The sequence below is a fragment of the Apodemus sylvaticus genome, chromosome 11, assembly GCF_947179515.1.
Source record: "Apodemus sylvaticus chromosome 11, mApoSyl1.1, whole genome shotgun sequence".
NCBI lineage: Eukaryota > Metazoa > Chordata > Mammalia > Rodentia > Muridae > Apodemus > Apodemus sylvaticus.
Window position 1 is genome coordinate 97,124,537 of NC_067482.1, and position 20,967 is coordinate 97,145,503.

General features: G+C 39.6%; 1 protein-coding gene across 7 annotated transcripts in view; it reads right to left on the reverse strand.

Moving 5' to 3' along the window:
• Positions 1-20,967, reverse strand: part of Ehbp1 (EH domain binding protein 1) — a 278,079-nt gene that overhangs the window by 28,857 nt on the left and 228,255 nt on the right. For all 7 annotated transcript variants that reach the window (XM_052198644.1, XM_052198645.1, XM_052198646.1 and 4 more), the window contains one exon: positions 18,653-18,776. In XM_052198644.1, the coding sequence (XP_052054604.1) occupies positions 18,653-18,776 (124 nt within the window). The remainder of the gene's footprint in view (positions 1-18,652; positions 18,777-20,967) is intronic.

Genomic DNA, 20,967 nt, shown 5'->3' on the forward strand with positions numbered 1-20,967 from the left:
AGCTCATTTCCCCCGGAGAACTAGGATGTCCCATGCAAGCCACATTCTGTACTTTCTTAAAGAACCATTTCAAATGCTGTATTTCACAAGCTGTTGAAAGTGATTTTCCTTTCATCTCTAGTATCCTAACAGTTCTTTGGACATCAGTGCCTCTGAAACGAGGGCTAAACAGAGTTTTACAAGTGAATTCTACATATGGCACATAAATTTTTAGATTTACTTTCAATGTATATTTTAGAAACACGGCCTTGTTACAATAACGTGTTTATGGCAGGAGTGAAATGTCGGAGAAGGAGGTTTTTTTATCATTTCGAGAAAGAAGTGCTTTGTGCAAAGGCTTAGCATCAAATCAAATCTGAGTATTTAAACTCTTGTATCTTGTGTAATTATTAGAAGCTCAGAGGACGACAGAGTAAAACAGAGTTCAGGTAGGCTGCTGCTGGTAAAGGCAGTGTGAGAAGCCAGGTGGGGAGTCAATTGCCTAAGGTGCTGGCGGGCCTGGCCTGGATCCTCAGCACCACAAACAGATCACAAACAGAAAAAGTTGTTTGACAGTAAGAGAATGGATCATTTCTGTTTGAAGCTTTTGATAGACTAGCATCTGGTTATAATTTAAAAAGCCATTAGCCTATATAGACAATGTGTTGGCACAGGGATTACTTTCATACATTAGATATGTAATTATCATTTTTTCTTTTATTACTAAGCTAAGCTCTAAGTTTCATCACTTACAACTTGAGTTAGGCTCCCCCTCCCCCATACCTTGAAAGTTCTTCATTTTAGCATGTGTGCTCTGAGACATCTGTAGCCCAGGGCTGAACTGGAACTCACTATGTAGCTCAGGCTAGCCTCACCATTCCTTCTCCTCAGCCTCCTAAGTGCTAGTATTAAAATGACAAAGTCAGAAAAGATCTGCCATGTACCCATTTGTCACTTTGCTACAATGTAGCGTCTATGTATGTAGTTAGTACTTAAGACGTTACTATCCTAAAACCTGGTTCATTGACATGTAAACACTGACTGTTTTACTGCTAGCTTTAAAGTTTTAAACAAGATGTTATTATTGTCATAGTGACTCAGTTCTGTACTCTGCCATGTGAATATAGCTATAAAATAGTCTCTGTAAATATATTTTTCTACCAAAGTTTCTTAAGTAAAATCTGTTGAACTAGCTATACCAAATTTAAAAACAGAAGTAGCTAAGGCCTACATTTTTTTGTTTTCTTTTCTAAGTCTAGCTTTAAAAGAAATATTTTAACAACTATTTATTTGTGTAGAAAATAGAATGTTTTTCCTGAAACTAGTTTGAAATATTTATTTGCAGTCTTGATTTAGGCTTTACTAGAAACTACTTTGATTTCTAATACTGAGGTATTATTCTGTTGAGCAATTCTTTGGAGAGACACGAATATTACCACTGTAAAGTGTAATGATCTTTAAAACTTCTAGTTAGAAAAGCACATTACATTTCAAAGTCATTAGAATCCAAAATGGAAACTGTGTAAAGCATCTTAAGTAAGCGCATGTAGCATGTGTTAGACAGGACACACGCATGGACATAACTTTTTCCATCACATTAAACCTGATGCTTCTTCACAGCTGTTCTTACTGCGCCGGTGCCTAGGTTCTAATGATTTAAAGACCAGATGTTTTTCACAAATGACCAAAAGTTGGAGTGAGAATAAATTAATGATTGATTTTTTTTTAAGCTTTGATGGAATTAAGAATACTTCTTTTCTTCATGTGCCCATGTGAATGTTTGTCTGTTAAACTCCTTCTCTGTCTCTCTGTCTCTTTCTCTTTTTGACAAGTGAGGCCACCCGGCAGAAAAACAAGGGATGCAGAGTCCAGGAGTAATCCCTCTGTTTAGTTCAACACTGCGGTTAGCCTTAACACCGCCTCCATTATTCGGTGGATTTAGAGAGACTTTCATTCTTTCCTTAGTCTCCGTTTTTTAGCTCTGTTGTCCTCTTTAAGGAAACCTAGACTTATTGCTATGTAAATACATTTGCATACCAGCACAATGAAATGTTCTAGAACTTTGATTATTGTAGCAAGCTAAATAAGCACTGTGCACATATATAGTTTGAAATGTGGAAAGAAAATCAAGTGCATAAAGTTTAACTGAAGACTTCAAGCACAGTACAATGTACCTTGGATTTTCATGGTCTAAAACTAGCAATTTCTTTCCATAAACATTAACAATACATGGATAACTACTTAAAAGCAGAAACTACTAGAACCTAAGAAATTTATTATCACAAAGTGATAATTGATTCACAAACTGACTCAGAACAACTTCTTTTCCTAAGGAAATTTAAATATATATGTATATACATATATATTTATTTGTATATTTACATATATACATAAATATTAAATACATATAATATTTTACACTCTCAAACATTTAGAGTCTAAACTGCAAAAAGTTTGTTTTACGTTTTCGAATATAAATTTAGAAGATTCAGATTAAAAATTTGCTTAGCTATAATACATGACAACGGATAATTGACCACATACTCATAAATACACATATGAACTTCTTTTCTCCTGCACTGAGAAACAAGGTCAGGGCTTCAGACACACTTGGCGAACATCTTCCCGGAGCTCAGAATGCAGTGCAGTTTTAGACAGATTTCAAACATTGGGACTTTATTTTTCTTAAAGTATTTAGGGGTTGAAGTTTTCTTTTTCTTTTGTAAAAGAGTGTGGCACCATGGCTAGAAGAGACATAGGCTAGAAGATGCAAGTTCTTTTTACAGCATTGGACCAACCAACCTCTTTAATGACATCAGTGAAAGTAAAAACCTGGGCTACATGACCATTAAGACTCCACATATCTGCAAACATTCATAATTATGTGGTGGTAAGTGAGCAAAACAAAGTGTATTAGAAATCTGTGTTTAGAAGTTGAGTCTTAAGCTTCCCTTATTATACACACAGCTGCTCTAAGAAGTAATTAGTACAAATCACATTACGCATACACAGAATTCATAGTGCCAAAATTTAGTACGGGAACTTTATAATAAATGAATCTTACATGATTGAGTGAATGATTCTGAAATTCCTTAAAATACTCTCAGCAGTTTTCCTCAGTGTTTATGTTGAGTAACCCCATCACCAGAACGTTTTACACCCTGATCTAGAGGGGAGTTAGTATACCGTCCACACCTACCCTTCCCTTTTCCCACCTAGTTAGTTTTAAGTAGAAAAAATGACAGTAGTGTGGTAGGTTTACTCAACTAAGCAAAATTTCAGACGAACTCAAAACTGAGACATTTGCACAGGGTGTTATAATTTTGTCCAGATGTTATGAAGTGGGAGTGGGGAGGCTGCCGATGCATCGTGGTCAGAGAATACTAGCCTAGAATGTGCGCGGCCCTCAAGGTGAGCTCAGAAGGGACCGGGTGGGGACAGACAAGGCATTCTGTCCAGAAAAATATATGTTATTTAAAACTTTAACAGTATTAAATAATCTCAGGACTTAGAGCATGCCTTGTAAATTTCTTGTATAAAATTGATTTTCTCATTGGATGAAGCACATCAATACAAAACAAATGAACTACCAAAGTGCCCTAATTAACAATTTTGCAAGTGAATACAGACATTGCTGCATTGGTGGCTGCCATTAAAGTCCATTGGATGGCATATCAGTTTCTGTTAACATTTCAATAGACCAATTAAGTGACCTTTCCCCTTCAAACTCAATTAAGCTATCTGAACTTCAAATGCTACCTTGCATGTATTTTATGCAGGAGAAAATTAATTTTTTGGTTTTATGGGTTTACTATTCTAATGGGGCTCAGAATTTCACATAATTAGCTAACATGTAGTTATGAACTTAATCTTTCCAGTTATCCTCATATATTTTATTTCTGGTTGATTTAACAATTTGCTATCCAGTTATAATTTAAAAATATATATCTACAAATAATATTTACTTGGGAACATGCTAAAAGCTAAGCAGCAGAAAGCCAACGATGGTGGGGGGGGGGGGGGGGCTTCTGGGTATAGGAGCAATCTTTCCTCCTTACACAGCACCAAAAACCTCGAATTCTGAAGCTACTTTGTAAAAGTCAAAAGGAACCCCCCCCCCCTTTACACCTTTATAAAGTTGCTTTGAAAAGGAATACAGTAAAACAAGAACAAGGAACAAAGTAGAAGAAAGAAAAAATCAAGACTTTAATGAAACAGCTCTGTTTCAACTCTCCGAGTTTATTTCCAAAGTCGTACAGGCACCATGGGAGAGCATGACAAAGGCCTGGTTTCTGGGAGCAGCCCTGACCCTTGTTACAATGTTAATCTGCCATATCACTTGCTCATCCACCCAGCATGCACTGGGTTTGCTTCTGTCCACAACTAAAAGAATACAATTATTAAGTCGTCTTATCACAAGATGTGTTGGCTAGCAATTCGAGGTAACTCCACTGTCAAAGGAAATTTTATTTAAATTTCCATTTCTTTGTGAAACTTCGTAGGTGCTGCATATCTCATGGTTAGGAACAACATATAAAGCAACACCCCTCTAATCTGCCTAAAATCCCTTTTCATCCAATTGTCGAGGGCGGCTTGAAAGGCCCGCACCAAGCTTATGACCACTGCACATATGGGGGAAGGGAACCTTTGAGGGTAGCTAATTAAACCGTTTGTCTTCTAAAACATTTAACTGGCTTTGGAGATTATTCTAATTAAGAGTGTTAGATGTATTTTTTAACGTAGTTATTAAAATGAATCATAATCCAACAATCTCATGTACTAAATTAAATCAATGGAGACATGCCGAATTTTTCTATTTTAGGATGAATAGTTCTAAAAAAATTATCAATATGCTTTTAAATTAAGGACACGTGGAGGAAACATAATATACGCTTTATATTTATTTGGGTAAATGACTATGGTATTCACAAGCACAATGCATAATACGGACAGGCAGGAAGCCTGTGTGCTGGCCCCATACTGCTTGTGCTATGGAAGGGATCATAAGTAGGAAATCAGAAACTACACTAAAAAGGCATGTCCAAATTGAGACCACATCTTTGCACATGTGTTTTGGAGCTCTCAAAATTGTGCTCGGTGTATCTGTTTATATTTGATTATCTTTCTACCCCACCAGAAAGAAGGAGGCTTGTACAGAACTTACCAGCAGAGACAGAAAGGTCAGTAAGCTACTTGCTATGGTTTGCGGGTTTTTTTGTGTTTGTTTATAGAAATTTATAGAAATGAGGTACATAGGAGATTCTGGCAATAATAAAACTCCACTTTCCAAATAAAGGCACTTTCCCCTTAAATAATTAAAACAGAAACCAAAACAAAAGAAACAAATGAATTATGATTGCAACACGCACACCAGGCAGCCTCTATTAGAGTCAGACGGTATTACACTCTAAACACTGCCTCTCTCCTTATTGCTGCAAGATTATACTGGTTTATCCCATTAAAGTTGGTAAAATGCCATTCTGTGTCTTAAAGCTCTAGCATAGGAGGTCAAGAAGTGTATGCTGCTTCTTACAAGGCTAGTGTGGATGTAATCTTCCCAAAGTTACAATAATTAATGTTAAGCTTCTTTAGCAATACGTTTCTGAAAGAACTGCCCTGATAATATACTCAGAGCCTGGCTGGCTGTTTGTGTCCTGCGCAGGAAACGTGCTCCATGCAACTCACGTATGCCAGCTTAAATCTTCAGCCAAACTAGGGTGATGATGAAGAGTTTGAGCTACAAATACACATACTATTGAAATTTATAAAAATGAGGTACATAGGAGATTCTGGCATAGATAAAACTCCACTTTCCAAATTTTCTTAATTCTAACATAACAAATATACTAACCTCGAGTTTATTTGTTGAAACTATCTGGCCCAGGATAGCCTGAAACCCATAGCAATCCTACTGCTAGGATTTTAGGTGGGGGACAAGATGCCTGGCTTCAACTCTTATATGGCATATAGTTACAAAGTCATGCCTTAACACTACACATACTTCTGTTAAAAAAATTCATTATGAATGAAAATGGAATTTAATTTTTACTTAATATAAATGGAACTCCTCTTTTTAGAATATAAAGTATCTCAGAGTGTAGAATTGTTTTTAGAGCCCCCCCCCCACAAAGCAAACAGACTCCTAAAGAGCTCATGAGCACTGTTTTTATCAGTTGATTTTTTCCTTCTATTAGTTGTATTAATAAAGTATAAGTGAAAAAAAATCAGCAAGCAAGAATAGGACAATGAAACTTAAGGAACTCTGCAACTAAGAGGAGATGCTATCACTGCCCTCCTGGATTTATACCTTAAAAGCGGACAGAGCTGGCCACTTTATTGTGTTTGACTTCGCTGTCTGCAATGCTTGCTCCTGGATAACAGGCAGGAGCAGAGTCCAGTGATGCTCACTGCAGCAGGACACAGCCTCGCCAGGACCAGCCCTAGAACACCTTTCATAGGCTCCTGGGTAGTCAGGAACACACACACAGCCACAACACAGCTTTTAAAGGCTGAGAGAGGAGAGGGTAGCTGTGCTTAGGGGACGATGCAGGAATGCTCCCAGAGGCAGCTTAAAGTGTTTAAAGGACATGTCAGGCATATGCTCTCATGCCACCCTTATTTAGTCTTCCTCCCAATTACATAAAGAAGCATGAAGGCTGGGGGCACAGCTCAGTGACCGAATATATGCCTAGCATGCTCCATGCTGAGCCCAGCCTGGGACACTGTAAAGAAAAACTGCATGAGAAAATACAAGACAGTTGTAATCACACAAGTAACCCTTACCCTGGGAGAGGGGTTCCAAGACCTGCAGGTAATTATCTGAAGGCAGTATTAGCATTGAGTGTGTGTGTGTGTGTGTGTGTGTGTGTGTGTACAGACATACCTATAATTAATTTAACTTAGAAATTAGGCATAGCAAAAGATTAGCAAATATATGCATATAATAATACAAAGCAATTATAACAATTTTTGTGATCATTGAAAAAAAATGCATGAATGTTCCATCTTGTTCTCAAAGTAGCTTTTCAGATTTCCTACGGGGGTATGAGATGCCACAAGCCCATCTGATGAGATGAGGTGTGGAGAATGAGGCAGGATTGTGATGTAGCATTAGGCAACAGTGTGTGCTTCTGCATTTTAGATCACAGCTAGGCATGGGTCTCTGAAACCAAAGGTGAGGAGGAGGTGACTACAGGCTACCATGCTCCCCTCTCTACATGAAACGACACGCTTCTATCATTCACGTACATCCCTTCTCACTGGTAGGGCTTTTATACTGGAGATTAACGGGCAAAGTGAGAAGATGGAGGGTAACATGGGTGAAGGAAAGGGGTAACTGTTGCTTTCTAGAGCTAATGCTATGCTAAATTCACACCTAAAGCATGAAGCAAGGCTAACAAAGATGAAACACAGATAAGGAACATGGGCTGCAGACCATGGTCCTCTAAGCCAAACCGCCAGTATCTCATCAGCAAAGCTGTGACTACTTGCAAGAGACCCCCCAAATCAAGCTTGTTGGTTGTTAATATTCTTTCATAGAAGCGTAGCCCCCCCTCGCCCCCCCACCATTTATTTGTATGCAGTTCTGTCTTAATTACGTATGTTCCGGGGATGTGATGTTGTGGTCTGCAGTGGGGGTGGGGAGAAGAGAGGCCATGGAGGGTTAGCTGAAGTGGGCATGTCATCCAAGCAGCTGGATCTCGGCTGCCCGCCATTCGTGCAGAGGTGAGACTTTCTGCTGGCGTGGCTGCTCTGGGGCACTCACACGTCTGCCGCCCCATACCCAATGCAAGGGTTCCCAGGAAGACCCATCCTTCAGCTTGTGGGTGGTGCTCTATGGAAGAGATGGAAGGGATCTGCTTTTGTTTACCAGGGAACAAGTTCTTACAGCAAGGGGTAGCTGTTAATTACAGAGTGTTTTGCATGCTAGAATGATCTTGCACATTTGCTGAAGCAGGGACCATACATCTGGCCTGTGACTGTTTTAAAAATAACAGGTATGTGTTTGGCTATATTTTGAGTAGTCTTGTCATTAATGCCAATTATAGTCTACATTTCATTAAGTTAAGTAGTAGTGGAATATAATGGAATATACTCTTTCTCTCCTCTCTCTAGTGCCCCCTGCTTCTGTCACCCTCCCACACCTCCACCTCAGTTTGCTCAGGCTGGCCTCAAACCAACTAAATTCACCCATCTTCGTCTTCTACTTCCTGAGTGCTAGCATTATGGATGCAAGCCATGTCCTCTGGGATTGGACTGGACTCCTGATCTGACTCCTGATGTACAGCAGGCTCTATGGTCATAGGTTTTACTAATACAGTCTGTAAGTAGGTCTTGAGGACTATTGCATATGATAGCACAAATTCTTTTAACCTGTTAGGAAGCAGGTTATTTGCATTTTTAAAAACTAGACAAAATAGTTATACTTAAGGATACAAGTGGAATATCCAATTTATTTACCATTCTGACCTGCAGAGCCTCTAAAGCAGCCCCTAACTCCTGAGCATGGCAGCTGTGCCTTCAGTCCCACTTCCTCCTGCTGCAAGTGCAATATATCTTGGGATAAGGAGTCTGACGAGAAGAAGGCATAGCTGGCACAGAAAACAAAAACAATTCAAGTTTCCTTCAAAGTAGAAAACTCCCTACAAAATAATTAATAGCACACCCTTTTCCTCCATCAGGAAAGGCCAAGATAGATTTAGATTACTCAGAGATTAAATAGGTAACTTCCCACGAGGGAGGGGTTTAAAGGTGTTATAAGGAACAGTGGAATGAATACACTGGAGGGGTTAGAGTACATTCAGGATGGGATCATCTTCTACACCAGCTTAATGCTGGTACACGTATGTCTACAAGCAGCACTTGCAAACCTACAAACCAGTTTGAGAACCATTAAGAAAAAAAAAAAAGCTGTGAAACCACAGATGCACAGATTCTAGATTCTACTTTGCATGCACTGAACTGGACCCCAAGATGGTGGGGATGAGAACCTTCCACCTTATCCAATAATTCCAATGGATATTGTAGTTCAAAAACATTTAATTTTAAAAGGAGGGTCAATGGTACCCTCACACCACAACAAGAATCGTAACACCACAACAAATCCACCAAAGTAGAAAACAAAAGAAAATAACTGTGGCTCAAGTTTCAAAATGTTTTATTAATACTATGACATACATTTCATTAGTTTGGAAACACATCAAAAATAAAAGCCACCGACTTTCTTCTGAAGCTACTCTGATATGACTCTGGCTAAGTAAAAGCCAGTCGATTTCAGAAATGTAATAGGTGGATGTCCAGTTGAGCCTGCGGTACCACCACCACCGCCCTTACCTGACTTAGGAGCTCGCACTATGTGGGGAAGACCATGTTGGGGGACTTTGCCTGACTATCTTACCATGGTGATGTATGACACACCCTTATTTAAAGCTGTGACCAAAAAAAAAAAAAAATTGGGCTTCTGTAGATCCTCATCTCTGAAATGCAGTGGGACACGGCTGTCAGCCGCTCTGCTTAAACTGTGATCTGAATTATGGAAGAGAAGCCCTTATGTCTACTGTTTACAGAAAACCTCGATGCTGTCGTTTATTGACAAGGCAATCCTTGGCAAGGAAGACTACAAGAGGAGAAAACAATTGTGTGTAGAGCTGAAAGTACAACAGACTAAGCAAAGGCTATCCCAACATTTAACGAGCACAGTTCCCTGTGCTCTATTTATGAGTTAAAGTGGATTACCAAAATATTAACATTTTATACACACAGGTTAGATACAGTCAGGTTCATACAACAGAAACATCTTCTTTGACCCATCCCCTAATTCTTGAAAGATTGAAATGCTTTAAAGGCACTGGGGTAACATTCTATCACTTTTCATAAACAGAGGTTTGAATTATTCCTCCTAAATAGTTTAACTCCTTACATTGGAGATGCAAATTCTAAAATACAAAATTAAATTCTTTTGAAGGACACGGAGCTCCCTCTGGTGAAGGCGTAACAAGTTTATTAAGAGAGCGCCACCTCTGGAATTATAATCCCCTCTGGCTTCTTCCACGGAGTTTACTGGTTCAATTTTCATAACCATGAGCATCATTAGGGCAATGCAGTAATTAAGAGTTGTTAGAAAGTGAATTCTCAAACTGCAGATTAGAAAATTAAACTATTTCCTGATTACATATTAATGGAGCACAACAATAGCAGTTGCCACAGCTTGGAAGGCAACCAGGGGATAAATCTGTGTACTTAATTACCATAAACAATGGCTGCATAGAAATGAAGTTTTATGCACATTCCCTCCTGTAATATGTCTGATATCAGTACACACTTGACAATTCTTGTTCAATTATCTCTATTATTTAATGCGCTGTGAACGGCTCTGTGTAAATAAAATTAACCACCCCAATTACTTTGAATTCATCTAGGGACAACGTAATAAAAAATGTGAAGAATTCTGCATGCCTATTAATCTAAAACATTACAGAAGCTTTCCCATATTCTCTTGTCTATATTTATTTTGTCTGCATTTATTTTACTGCCCTGCTAATTCAATTACATTTACCATAGATGGTCAATGGAGTTTTTATTTAATTAATCTTTATATAGCACCACAAACATGTTCATTATCTGATAATATCTACATGGTCTCAAGTGATAAATACTGCTTATTTAATAACTTATTGAATTTACGCAAACTCATCAGCCAATATGTAATCATCCAAAACATTAAAAAGCAGGCTGGCCAAATGTGAAATTATAATAAAGTTCAGTGTTCAATGCAGGGATAAGAAATAAGAAAATACAGATGAAAGTATACCAGAAAGAAGTGAATATACAACAAAAATGTACTGTGATTGACCCTCAGAATTTTAATGCCTTGTTAGGTTTTGAAATTTTATACTTGGTATCTAGAGGTCACAGCATCAAAAAAATCCAGATACTTTATTCATAGCATCTGTCATCATAGTGAGAGAAGGTGCACCATTATAGTGACAAGATAATTCAGGCTCTGTGACCATTTAGTGCTGGTCACTTAGAGAAAAAAAATTAATGATAGCGCACAATTACATCATTCTATGCTGTGATCACAGAAGTGCACATGTGCTTTCTCTTATTTACAGGGCAATTCTTTTATGATCACACAGAACGTTTTAGGCACACACACCCAAGACCCTCTAGAACTGTAGGAATTCCGAGTACTTGGACTCTTACCAAGAGACAGTGAGTGAATCAGTTTTCACAAAACACAAGAACTAGCTTTCAGTAAGCTTTTCCAATGGACTGAGAAGGTATACATTTGAAAAGCAACTAAGGTTACAGTTTCATGACTGAAACATCAATGTTGTATTTTGAAGGTTAAAACTAAGGTGTCCAAACAGGAGACACAAATACATATCCCACTATAGGATTATACAAATCTACCATGAACATAAAAATGACTGCTTTTGTTTAGCTGTTAGTCACTTCAATTTTATTAGAATTTGTTATTCCATTTTCATTTATTTAGTTTGCATGCGTGCATGTCTGCGTGGCACGTCACATGTGTCACATGGCGGTTAGAGGACGATCTGGGCACACTGCTTATTCCCTTCCACTGTGTTGATTCCCGGGACTACGCCTGGGCCCTCAGGTTTGCTGGCAGTTCTTTTGCTTGCTGAACCATCTCTGTGACTCTTTTCTTTCTTAGATTTTAATTAGTTTTAGTTTAAAAATCTCTTAGAAAATCATCTTCAGGTGTTCATAACAGCTGATAAGAGAGTGAAACTACTTTCTGAAGGCTGTAATGTTCAAAGACAATTGAGCTGAAGAAGTTTGTTTTATTCCTCTGCCTATTCCAAGTGAGGCTGCTTGGCGGAGTGGTTTTTGTGAACACTACGCTGTGAGAGTAAGGGAGACAGGCTGTGGGGGGAGAGAGAAGCGTGTTACATCCTGAAGGCTCAGCAAAGTGCCTTTCATTTTTATTTTGTCTTTTTATCCCCCCCCCCCAAGACAAGATATTTCTGGGCTGATTTGGAGCTCAGGATCTGCCTGGCTCACCTCCTGACGCTGGGATCCTAGGTGCGGGCCTCCATATTCAGCCTGCGTGGTCATAAACTAAAGTGAATTCTGCTTCTCTTCCGCTGCCTCACAGTTCATGACATGACACGGAGAGGATCCACCAAGTCGCTAACAAAACCCTAGAAAAATCAGGTGCACCTCTCAGAGGAAGAGTGAGGACTGGGCATCCCAGGGAGCTGCTGGGGGTCGGGCATCACTGACAGCAGACTAGTTTGGACTCCTGCTCCCCACTATTTCTCTCAGTCTCTGTTTCCTACCCGAACAACGTGTTTCTCGTATTTAGACGGTTTAGCAGGGGAGCACAGCTGCTTGCATACCCTCGATTGAAGACTTGTCCTTCTCTACGAGGGGATCTGGAGGGGCGCACATGGGTGCTTCAGCAGCTGTCTAGTCTCAGTGAGAGACGGAGACTGGATGGGCCATGAGGGAGGGGACATGGGGGAGGGGCAGAGGGCAACCCTCTCAGAGAAGGGGATTAGGGAGGGCTTCTGGGAGGAGGCAGTGTTTAATGTAAGTAAATACATTAAAGAAAAAACCCAACACTTTCATTAAAAAAAAAAAAAAAAACTAAAAAAAAGAGCACTGACTGCACTTGCAGAGGACCTGGTTCAACTCCCAACACCCACATGGAAGCTCACAACCATCTGTAACTCCAGATCTGACACACTCACACACAGATACATGCATGATACATGCATGCAGGAAAAACACCAATGCCCATCAAACAAAAATAAAAAATATACAAAACTCCCAGTTACTAGCAGAAGCTCTTTTATAGGATGCTAACAAACAACAAATAAAACAAGTGTTTCACTTATTTTTCATAGAGCTAGACATATAGAAACACATGATAACTACTGTCATCTTGGCCAGACTGGGTGGAAGATAATGTTGCAAAATTCTGGTGATCTGAAAAGATCAATTATCAGTACTAACCCATATACCATGTATTTTGTGTGCACGTGCTCAACACATCTGCTGTCTCTGTCATACAGGGCGTGGCCATGTGGCCCATCTTTGCCTTTGCCTCCCAAGGGCTGGGATTACAGGTAGGAGTCACCACATACATTCCATTTCCTTCTTTAAAACAGCTTAATATGACATGTGGATCCTTAAGGGGTGAGACATTCTGAGGGCTACATAGAGTCTTTCTTCTAACTCATTATTTTTCTCTCAGCACACTTAGACGGCCAGTTGGGAGTTTGCAGCCAATGCTCTAGGAAAACACATGGAATCAGTCCCATCTGGCCTGGGATTTATGGGGGCTACTAGCATGATTCTTTGAAAATTGTTTAAGGTTATAAAGCTTCAAATTCCCCCATGTGTTTAATTTTTATACTTAAAATGTAAATAAAATGTTGTTATTTAAAAAAATCTTCCACATTACTGGATGAAAACACTATAGTTTTATAATAAGGAAATATGACTATCAAATGGAAACCATTCAGAATGGGAAATAAATATCAGTCACTACAGTAACACCCATCGCAGCAGTGTACGGGTGCATAGCGTCCAATCAGAGATGGCTTCTGCCAGAGTCCCACATCGCCAAGAGGCTCACTGGTGCAGCACTTAAACACAGTGTCAGCTGGGAAGATACTTACTACATATTTCTAATTAAGTTTTGCTGAGAGAGCAGGGGAAGGTAAGGAGAGAGTATGAATGAATGAATCCAGGCTATCGTCAATTTTGGATTAGCCCAGCAGCCTGATAAGGACACACCTGCATAAATCCACACGCCTGCTTTGTCCCTGCCACCCACCGATTTGCCTTCCAAGCTACTGCCTTTCACACCTGTGGCACCTCATCTTGTTGCATGGCCCACCAAGGCCCTCTCTCCCTGACAGAGCAGCCTGTCAACATGCCAGGAGGAGACCCAGCAGTTTGGGCCCCCATCCGATTTCTCCTTTCTCTCACCTCCTCAAACAGGCTGTCCTTAAAACCTCAAGCTATGCACACCCTAGGAATTTGGAACTAGGATAATCATTAGTATTATTTAATGAGAGAGAGAGAGTTTCATTTGGAAAATGTATTTTGATTTCTAAATTTCACAACTTGATTGAGTATAGAACTTTAATACGACCCAGAAATCACACTCCTAGGTGTACATACAAAGGAGTGAAATGGTGTTTCAAATAGATGCCCACACCATGCTTACACTGGTCAACAGTAAGAACTGTCAATCAGGGGCGAAGCACTGACTAAGCTAAGAGCACTGGGCGTGTTTGCAAAAACCCAGGTTCGATTCTCAGCACCCACATGCAGCGGCTCACAGCTGCCTGTAACTCTAGTCCCAGAGGAACCAAAGCCCTCTTCTAGCACACGTATGGTACACAAACACAGTCAAAATCCCATACCTATAAATAAAAACTTAATTATAAACATCTGTCCATTAATAGCTAGACAGCTAAGCAGAGTATGTATACACACACACTAAAATGTTACTCCACCACAAAAGGAAGGAAGAACCAGAACAAGTCAGGAGCAAAATGAACTGCGAAGACTATGCTAAAAACAAGAGCCGAGCACAGGAGGAGAAACCGCTCCCTCCATTCCACTACATGAAACATCTAGAAAAAAGCACATTCAGAAACCAAATGGAAGAGAGTTCTCAGGGACTTAGGAAGGAATAAATAGAGTCATTGCTTAAGTGAGTACAGAATTTCTACTTTGGTGGCAAAAACTTTTGTATATGGTGGAAACAATGATACAACACTGTGACTGCCTTAAATACCAGAGCCCTGTACACGGCACATGTATAGAACCATATATTTTCAAATGGTTAATTTTAGATCATGTGGATTTTTAATCTGTAAAAAGCTGAGTACAGCCTGTATATTCAAGTATACGGAAAAGGTAGATAGAGCAGCATTTCCCACTCTAAAAATAAATCTGATGGGCGCTGAGTGTGCTGGCATATGCCACCATCCCGGCACTTGCGAGGCCGAGGCAAGCAGGAAGGCTGAGTTCCAGGCTAGCTTGGGTTGTGAAGTAAGACTCTATGAAGAAAAAGAAAAAAAGACGGCAGAGGAGGAAAAGAGGAAATGATAGGGAAAGAGACAGGAATCAAGAGCTAAAAAGCTGAAAACCCGTGCTCAAGTTGTGACTCTGCCTTTCCTAATTTTATTTGCATTGGTGCATGTGCATGCACACGTGCACATACAAAAGCACACGCCTGCTCTGTCGAGGCCTAAGGACAACGTTGTGGGCTCTGGGATCCAATGAAGGCTGTCAGGCTTGTTCCGCAAGCATTGTTACCCACTGAACTACCTTGCTGCAGCCAAGGTCATTGTGAACGAATCATTTCCCCTATGTGAGCCTGAGTTGCAACACGTGACAACGAAGCTGTGCTGCCTACCTCTGTACACTGACGTCTCTAACATACCAGGAAAGACTATTAAACAGTGTAAGTTGGAATGTATGAGGACCCTAAAGAAAAGCGACAGTTTAGTGCTTTTGCTTTCTAACATCCTATCTTGTGTTTCCTAGACTAACTAGTTTTTAATCTGAGTATGTCCCCCACACCCCCCCCCCCAGGAGGCTTGACACAGTTCAAGGTGATTTTTGGAGCTTATCACGTTAGGTCAGTTTTAGTCTGAATCTGTAGCAAAGACCTAGTCAGGATAAAATTCTGTCTTGTGATAATCCCCAAAGGGATTCTAGAATCAATCTGTAGTCTATAACCCTCAAGAAAGGCTGATGTACAGCTGGAGAAGGCCCTTTTCACACGGCACAGGTGAGCTCTGGCTGCAGAGGAGGACCTGAGTCTCTCTTCATTAGAACCCTTCATAGATCAGTTCCATGGATGTACGAGAGAAAACATTACATAGATTCTGACCTGAGGCTCCTTGTCTTGGCTCCTTATAGTAACACACACTTTATTCACTACAATCAGCAAAGGCAATCTTCCAACTATCAATGCAACAGAAGCACAGCAGAAATTCACTATCAGTCACCTTAAAATGGCTAAGAAAATAATTCAACATTATTACAGAACTTATACTATCAAGTATTTGCATGCTTTATGGCTAGCACAGCTAATATATTTAGAGTCCTTTAGAAACTGAAGAAAAAATACCAATGTAAAATAATATACTAAGTTTTAGATGTATGCTGGAAATCAGTCTGGCGGTTCCTCAGAAAACTGGGAATGATACTTCCGGAGGACCCCACTATACCACTCCTGGGCATATACCCAGAGGATTCCCCAGCATGTAATAATGACACATGTTCCACCATGTTCATAGCAGCCCTATTTATAATAGCCAGAAGCTGGAAAGAACCCAGATGTCCCTCAACGGAGGAATGGATACAGAAAATGTGGTACATATACACAATGGAATACTACTCAGCCATTAGAAACAATGAATTCATGAAATTCTTTTTTTTCTTTTTTTTATTCGATATTTTTATTGAATTTATGAAATTCTTAGACAAATGGATGGAACTAGAAAATATCATCCTAAGTGAGCTAACCCAGTCTCAAAAGAATACACACGGTATGCACTCACTGATAAGTGGATATTAGCCCAGAATCGTGGAATACCCAAGACACAATCCACATATCAAATGATGCCCAAGAAGAAGGAAGGAGTGGCCCCTGGTCCTGGAAAGGCTCAGTGCAGCAGTGTACGGGAATACCAGGACAGGGAAGTGGGAAGGGGTGGATTGGGGAACAGGGGGAGGGAAGAGGGCTTATGGGACTTTCGAGGAGGGGGATCCAGGAAAGGGGAAATCATTTGAAATGTAAATAAAGAATATATGGAATGAAAAAGATATATTTATTAAAAGATTAAGAGAAATAAGTATACATGCTTAGAGAAGTAAGTATATATAGTATAAAAATATTAATAGTGTTAATATTCTTTGTGAATCCGTATTTTTCTTTTTTAAGTCTACAAATATTAAAAAAAAAATATGTAAGGTAAAACTCCCCCAAAAAAGTTCTAGATGTATGCCTACTCCACATGACTACCTGTTCAGAGGGCAGACACACACAAGACACGTATAAGACTTGTTAGGGTACTGGTAAACATAGTCTAGCTACTCTGGTGTGGGGACAAAGGCCATGGCATGATTCTGGTGGCCTGAATTCTGTGCAGGGCTTGCACTTGGTGACATGTGGACCCTGAGCACCCGCTACATCTGTCCCTCATGAGCACAAGATGTGTCAGCAACTACTTCTCCCAACGGTCTTGTTTGTTCTTTTTTTTTTTTTTTTTTGTATTTTAAATGGAAGAACTTTTTCTTCCAAGTCTTCCATGGGGCCCACTACTTTAAGTAAAATAAACTAAGCTCACTCTCCTTGTAGAGAAGTGGGGAATCCTGACAGAATCTCAGGAGTGCCAGGAGCAACACAGGAGTTTCGCAGAACAGTATAAAGCCCACTGGATTCCCCACTGGATTCCCCACGGGATCACAACAGGCCCATCGTCCCTGTCTGACTAATTTTTGAAGTCACTAAAACATGCATTTTCAAATATCCTGTATAAGAAGCTTACTTCTGGTAAACTTATAGTATTAAATATAGTTTAAGAAAGCAGACAAGAAAAAGTTCAGGAGATAGGCAGTGGTGGCGCACACCTTTAATTCCAGCACTTGGGAGGCAAAGGCAGAGGCAGGTGAATTTCTGAGTTTGAGGCCAGCCTGGTCTACAGAGTAAGTTCTAGGAGAGCCAGGGCTATACAGAGAAACCCTGTCTCAAGAAAACAACAACAACAACAACAAAAAAGTGGTTTAAAAAAAGTTCAGGAAAGCCTCCAATTCTAACTCATATTATTTTTTAAATGGCCATATTATCTTTTAAACTGGCTGATTGGAATAGATTTTTACCTCTCACTTTTGGTAGGGTTTCATTTACCTTTAATTTGCTATGAAGGGTCTGAACTTAATTCCCAATTATTATTATTTTGTAGGAGTAGCACTTTAAGGAAATACCCACACTCATATGCACACATGCGTAGAGTTCTTTTCCAATAGCTTGTTGTGCTCGTAGATCTATATAGTCTTCATTGGCAATCAGGTAAATACCACTCACTCTTCCCTCTGCTCAGGAGCCACCTTGCTGCGCTAACCCATCTTTACAAACCTTGCTATATACTTTAATCCTTTCAAATGTAGCTATGTCATAAAGTATTACAGACTTTTAAAAACCTGTTCTCTTGAAAAAAATTGTGGAGCATCAGTAACCAGATAGTATTCTCAAATTTCAGTGATCTAGTCCACAGAGCCAGCCCTATGCACAGCACCCTGCTTCACGCAGTACATGGCTTTAGCTGGCCAAATCTTTCTTTTTCCCCAATGAATCAGTAGAACAGTAAAGATCTTACTTTTTTTTAAGCAGTGGCATATCAATGAGGCACAGATGTGTATTCCAACTCTGCATGGATGAGCACACTGTTCAATAGTGCTGGCTCACACGGTATCAGGGGGAGTTATCACTTCCCATGAAGGCGCTCTTATCACCAGGGCCCAGAGAGGTGGCTGCAAATCGCAGCCTTTTTATTTTCAAGGCAGTTTTGCTGAACATTCAGGCTTCAAAGATTCACACTTCCAAAACTCTATAAGAGTTTGTGAACGCTCAATTTGCCAAAACTGTTTACAGTGTAATTGGGCACCGTACCTGTGTCCATGAGATAGCGGAGGCGCTTCTCCACCAGCGCGGCACGGGTGTCAATTTGCTTCTGCTCATTCTCCAGTGCTGCCAATTCCCCTACAACATACTGACTGGTGTCTTTGAACCCTTTCTGTTAACGAGAACAAACAGGAAGGGGGAAAATCACTTGTAAGTTGCATTTCTCCTTTCTACAAACACTTAGTAAAGCACTTACCTAGAGAAGCAAACACACACTTAGACTCAGCCTTAGCACTAAGATGCCACCCCTCCCTGCATTTAGCAATCTTTCATATGCATCATGTATAACAAACTGTTGCAAAGACTGAACATTGCAGCTGGTTAGTGCTACATTTATAAATCCATTCCAAGATTTGTCAGATATAAAAAGTTAATAATTAGTTACATGGCTTTCCCCCTTAGAATAAGGTCAGTAAATTTGGCATCAATGAAGACAGAAAGAATTTCTCCTTTGGTGACTATTAAATCTTTCATTCAACAGTACAATATATAGAAGTAAGGTTTTACTATAAGTTCATCTTTAGAATCAGATTTCTTCTGCAGAAACAAAAGTAAAAAGACAGGCCTTCTGGTTTTTTTTTTTGTGGCTTTTGTAGGAATTATCTTATTTAATATATACATGTATTTTTAGTGATGAAAAGAGGCCGAGTGTGGCTGCGCATGCCTGACCGCAGCACTCAGGAGGTAGAGCAGCAGGTGAACTGGCAGAGTGCTCAGGCCCAGCTCCTCTAGCTAAGGTCAGCCTCTCCTGGACTAGCTAGTGAGGCCCTGTCTCAGAAATCAACAACTGATTGAAACAAAGTTTGCAATGTTTCCATATTTTTTTCTAGTTAGATCCTGTATATTACTGAGCTGAAGTGTTAATAGTCTTTAGGGGTATACATTTTATCTAGGCAGATATCAAACCTTGCTACTTAGGATCTAATTCAACTGGTTCACTGTTTAATTTTTCTCTTTAACCAAAACTGTATTTGTAATTGAAAATTTACTTTCAGAGTAATCCATAATTTAAAAATGCTCCTATAAAATTTACTTGAAATACAAGTTATATTCTGAAATACCAGTATAGCTTTTTTAAGTTTGAATTTTTATACTATAGGTATATATTATATGGGCAGGACTGTTACCTATGGTATTGCTACAATAAATAAACGAAAGCTCTCGTAACTCTTATGCCCTCTGAGGTTCCTGGATATCGAACCGATAGCTTAGTCGCTCCTCATCACGGATACGACTGCCAATCTATGGCGCACTATTCATTCAGAGACAGAAGTGGCACAGCCCCATCAGATGCTTTCCAGAGCATCTGGGGCCGGAGGCGCACTGGTGTTAGGAGAGCTGGGAGAAAGTATATTCTTCATGCAAGAAGCACAACCAAGAGTTACAGTTATAGATTCCCATGGTCAATTAATATGTTTAATTATACTTATAGTTTACACACTTTCTGAACTATTAAAAAACTGCCTTTTATTACCTTTACTTGTTAAACTGATTATGGCAGTTGATAAATTTAAAGTTTAAATATTTTGGAAGATCATCAGTCTCCATTTCAATGTACGCTCCTGGTGAATATCAAACTTAAGAGTAACTTGGTAGATGTTTCCCATGTACCTAGTAGACAACAAGGAGTTTTCTAAAGGATTTTTCTGTTTGTAGTCCCATCCAAAGGTATAAAACAAAGACTGTACTTTACAGACAATACAAATAAGCAAGCAGAAATTATAGCAACACTAAACTTCATTGCAGTACAGACTTCATAACCAGCCCTCTCAGTTCTGCAGTGCCGGGGCAGCAGCCACCGGCCCTCTGCAGTATGCGCTGTACACACACACTCTGAGGCTCACCAGGCCTCACCAAATGCTTTCTCAGGAACCACCAAGGGTAGTTTTTGTACTTAGACTTTTCTGGGTCTCCTGGAGGTGAAAAACATAAAATGGGGTACTTTTTTAGAGTCCTAAAATGCTGATGCTAACTGTGAATTGCAGTTTAGATGATTTTAAATTTTTTTGATTCCAAAAAATGATTAATTTTTTTAACAGTGAAAATATCCAAACTGTAGATAATTCAAAAGTAATACCACTAAAGAGAGCCGCACTTCTTTCTAGACAAAAATTCAAGTTAAAACTTGTTCTCCTTGCTTCTGTCCCGCAGCTGTCCATCAAAAGCAGCTTTCTCCCCGCGGTCTATCAAATATTTCCCTCACAAATCAATTTTACACATGATCAGCCCATACCCCTACTGAGCTGAACCTCCCCGTTAATTAAGTGAAGAAATTACCATATATATTATATTAATGCAAACAT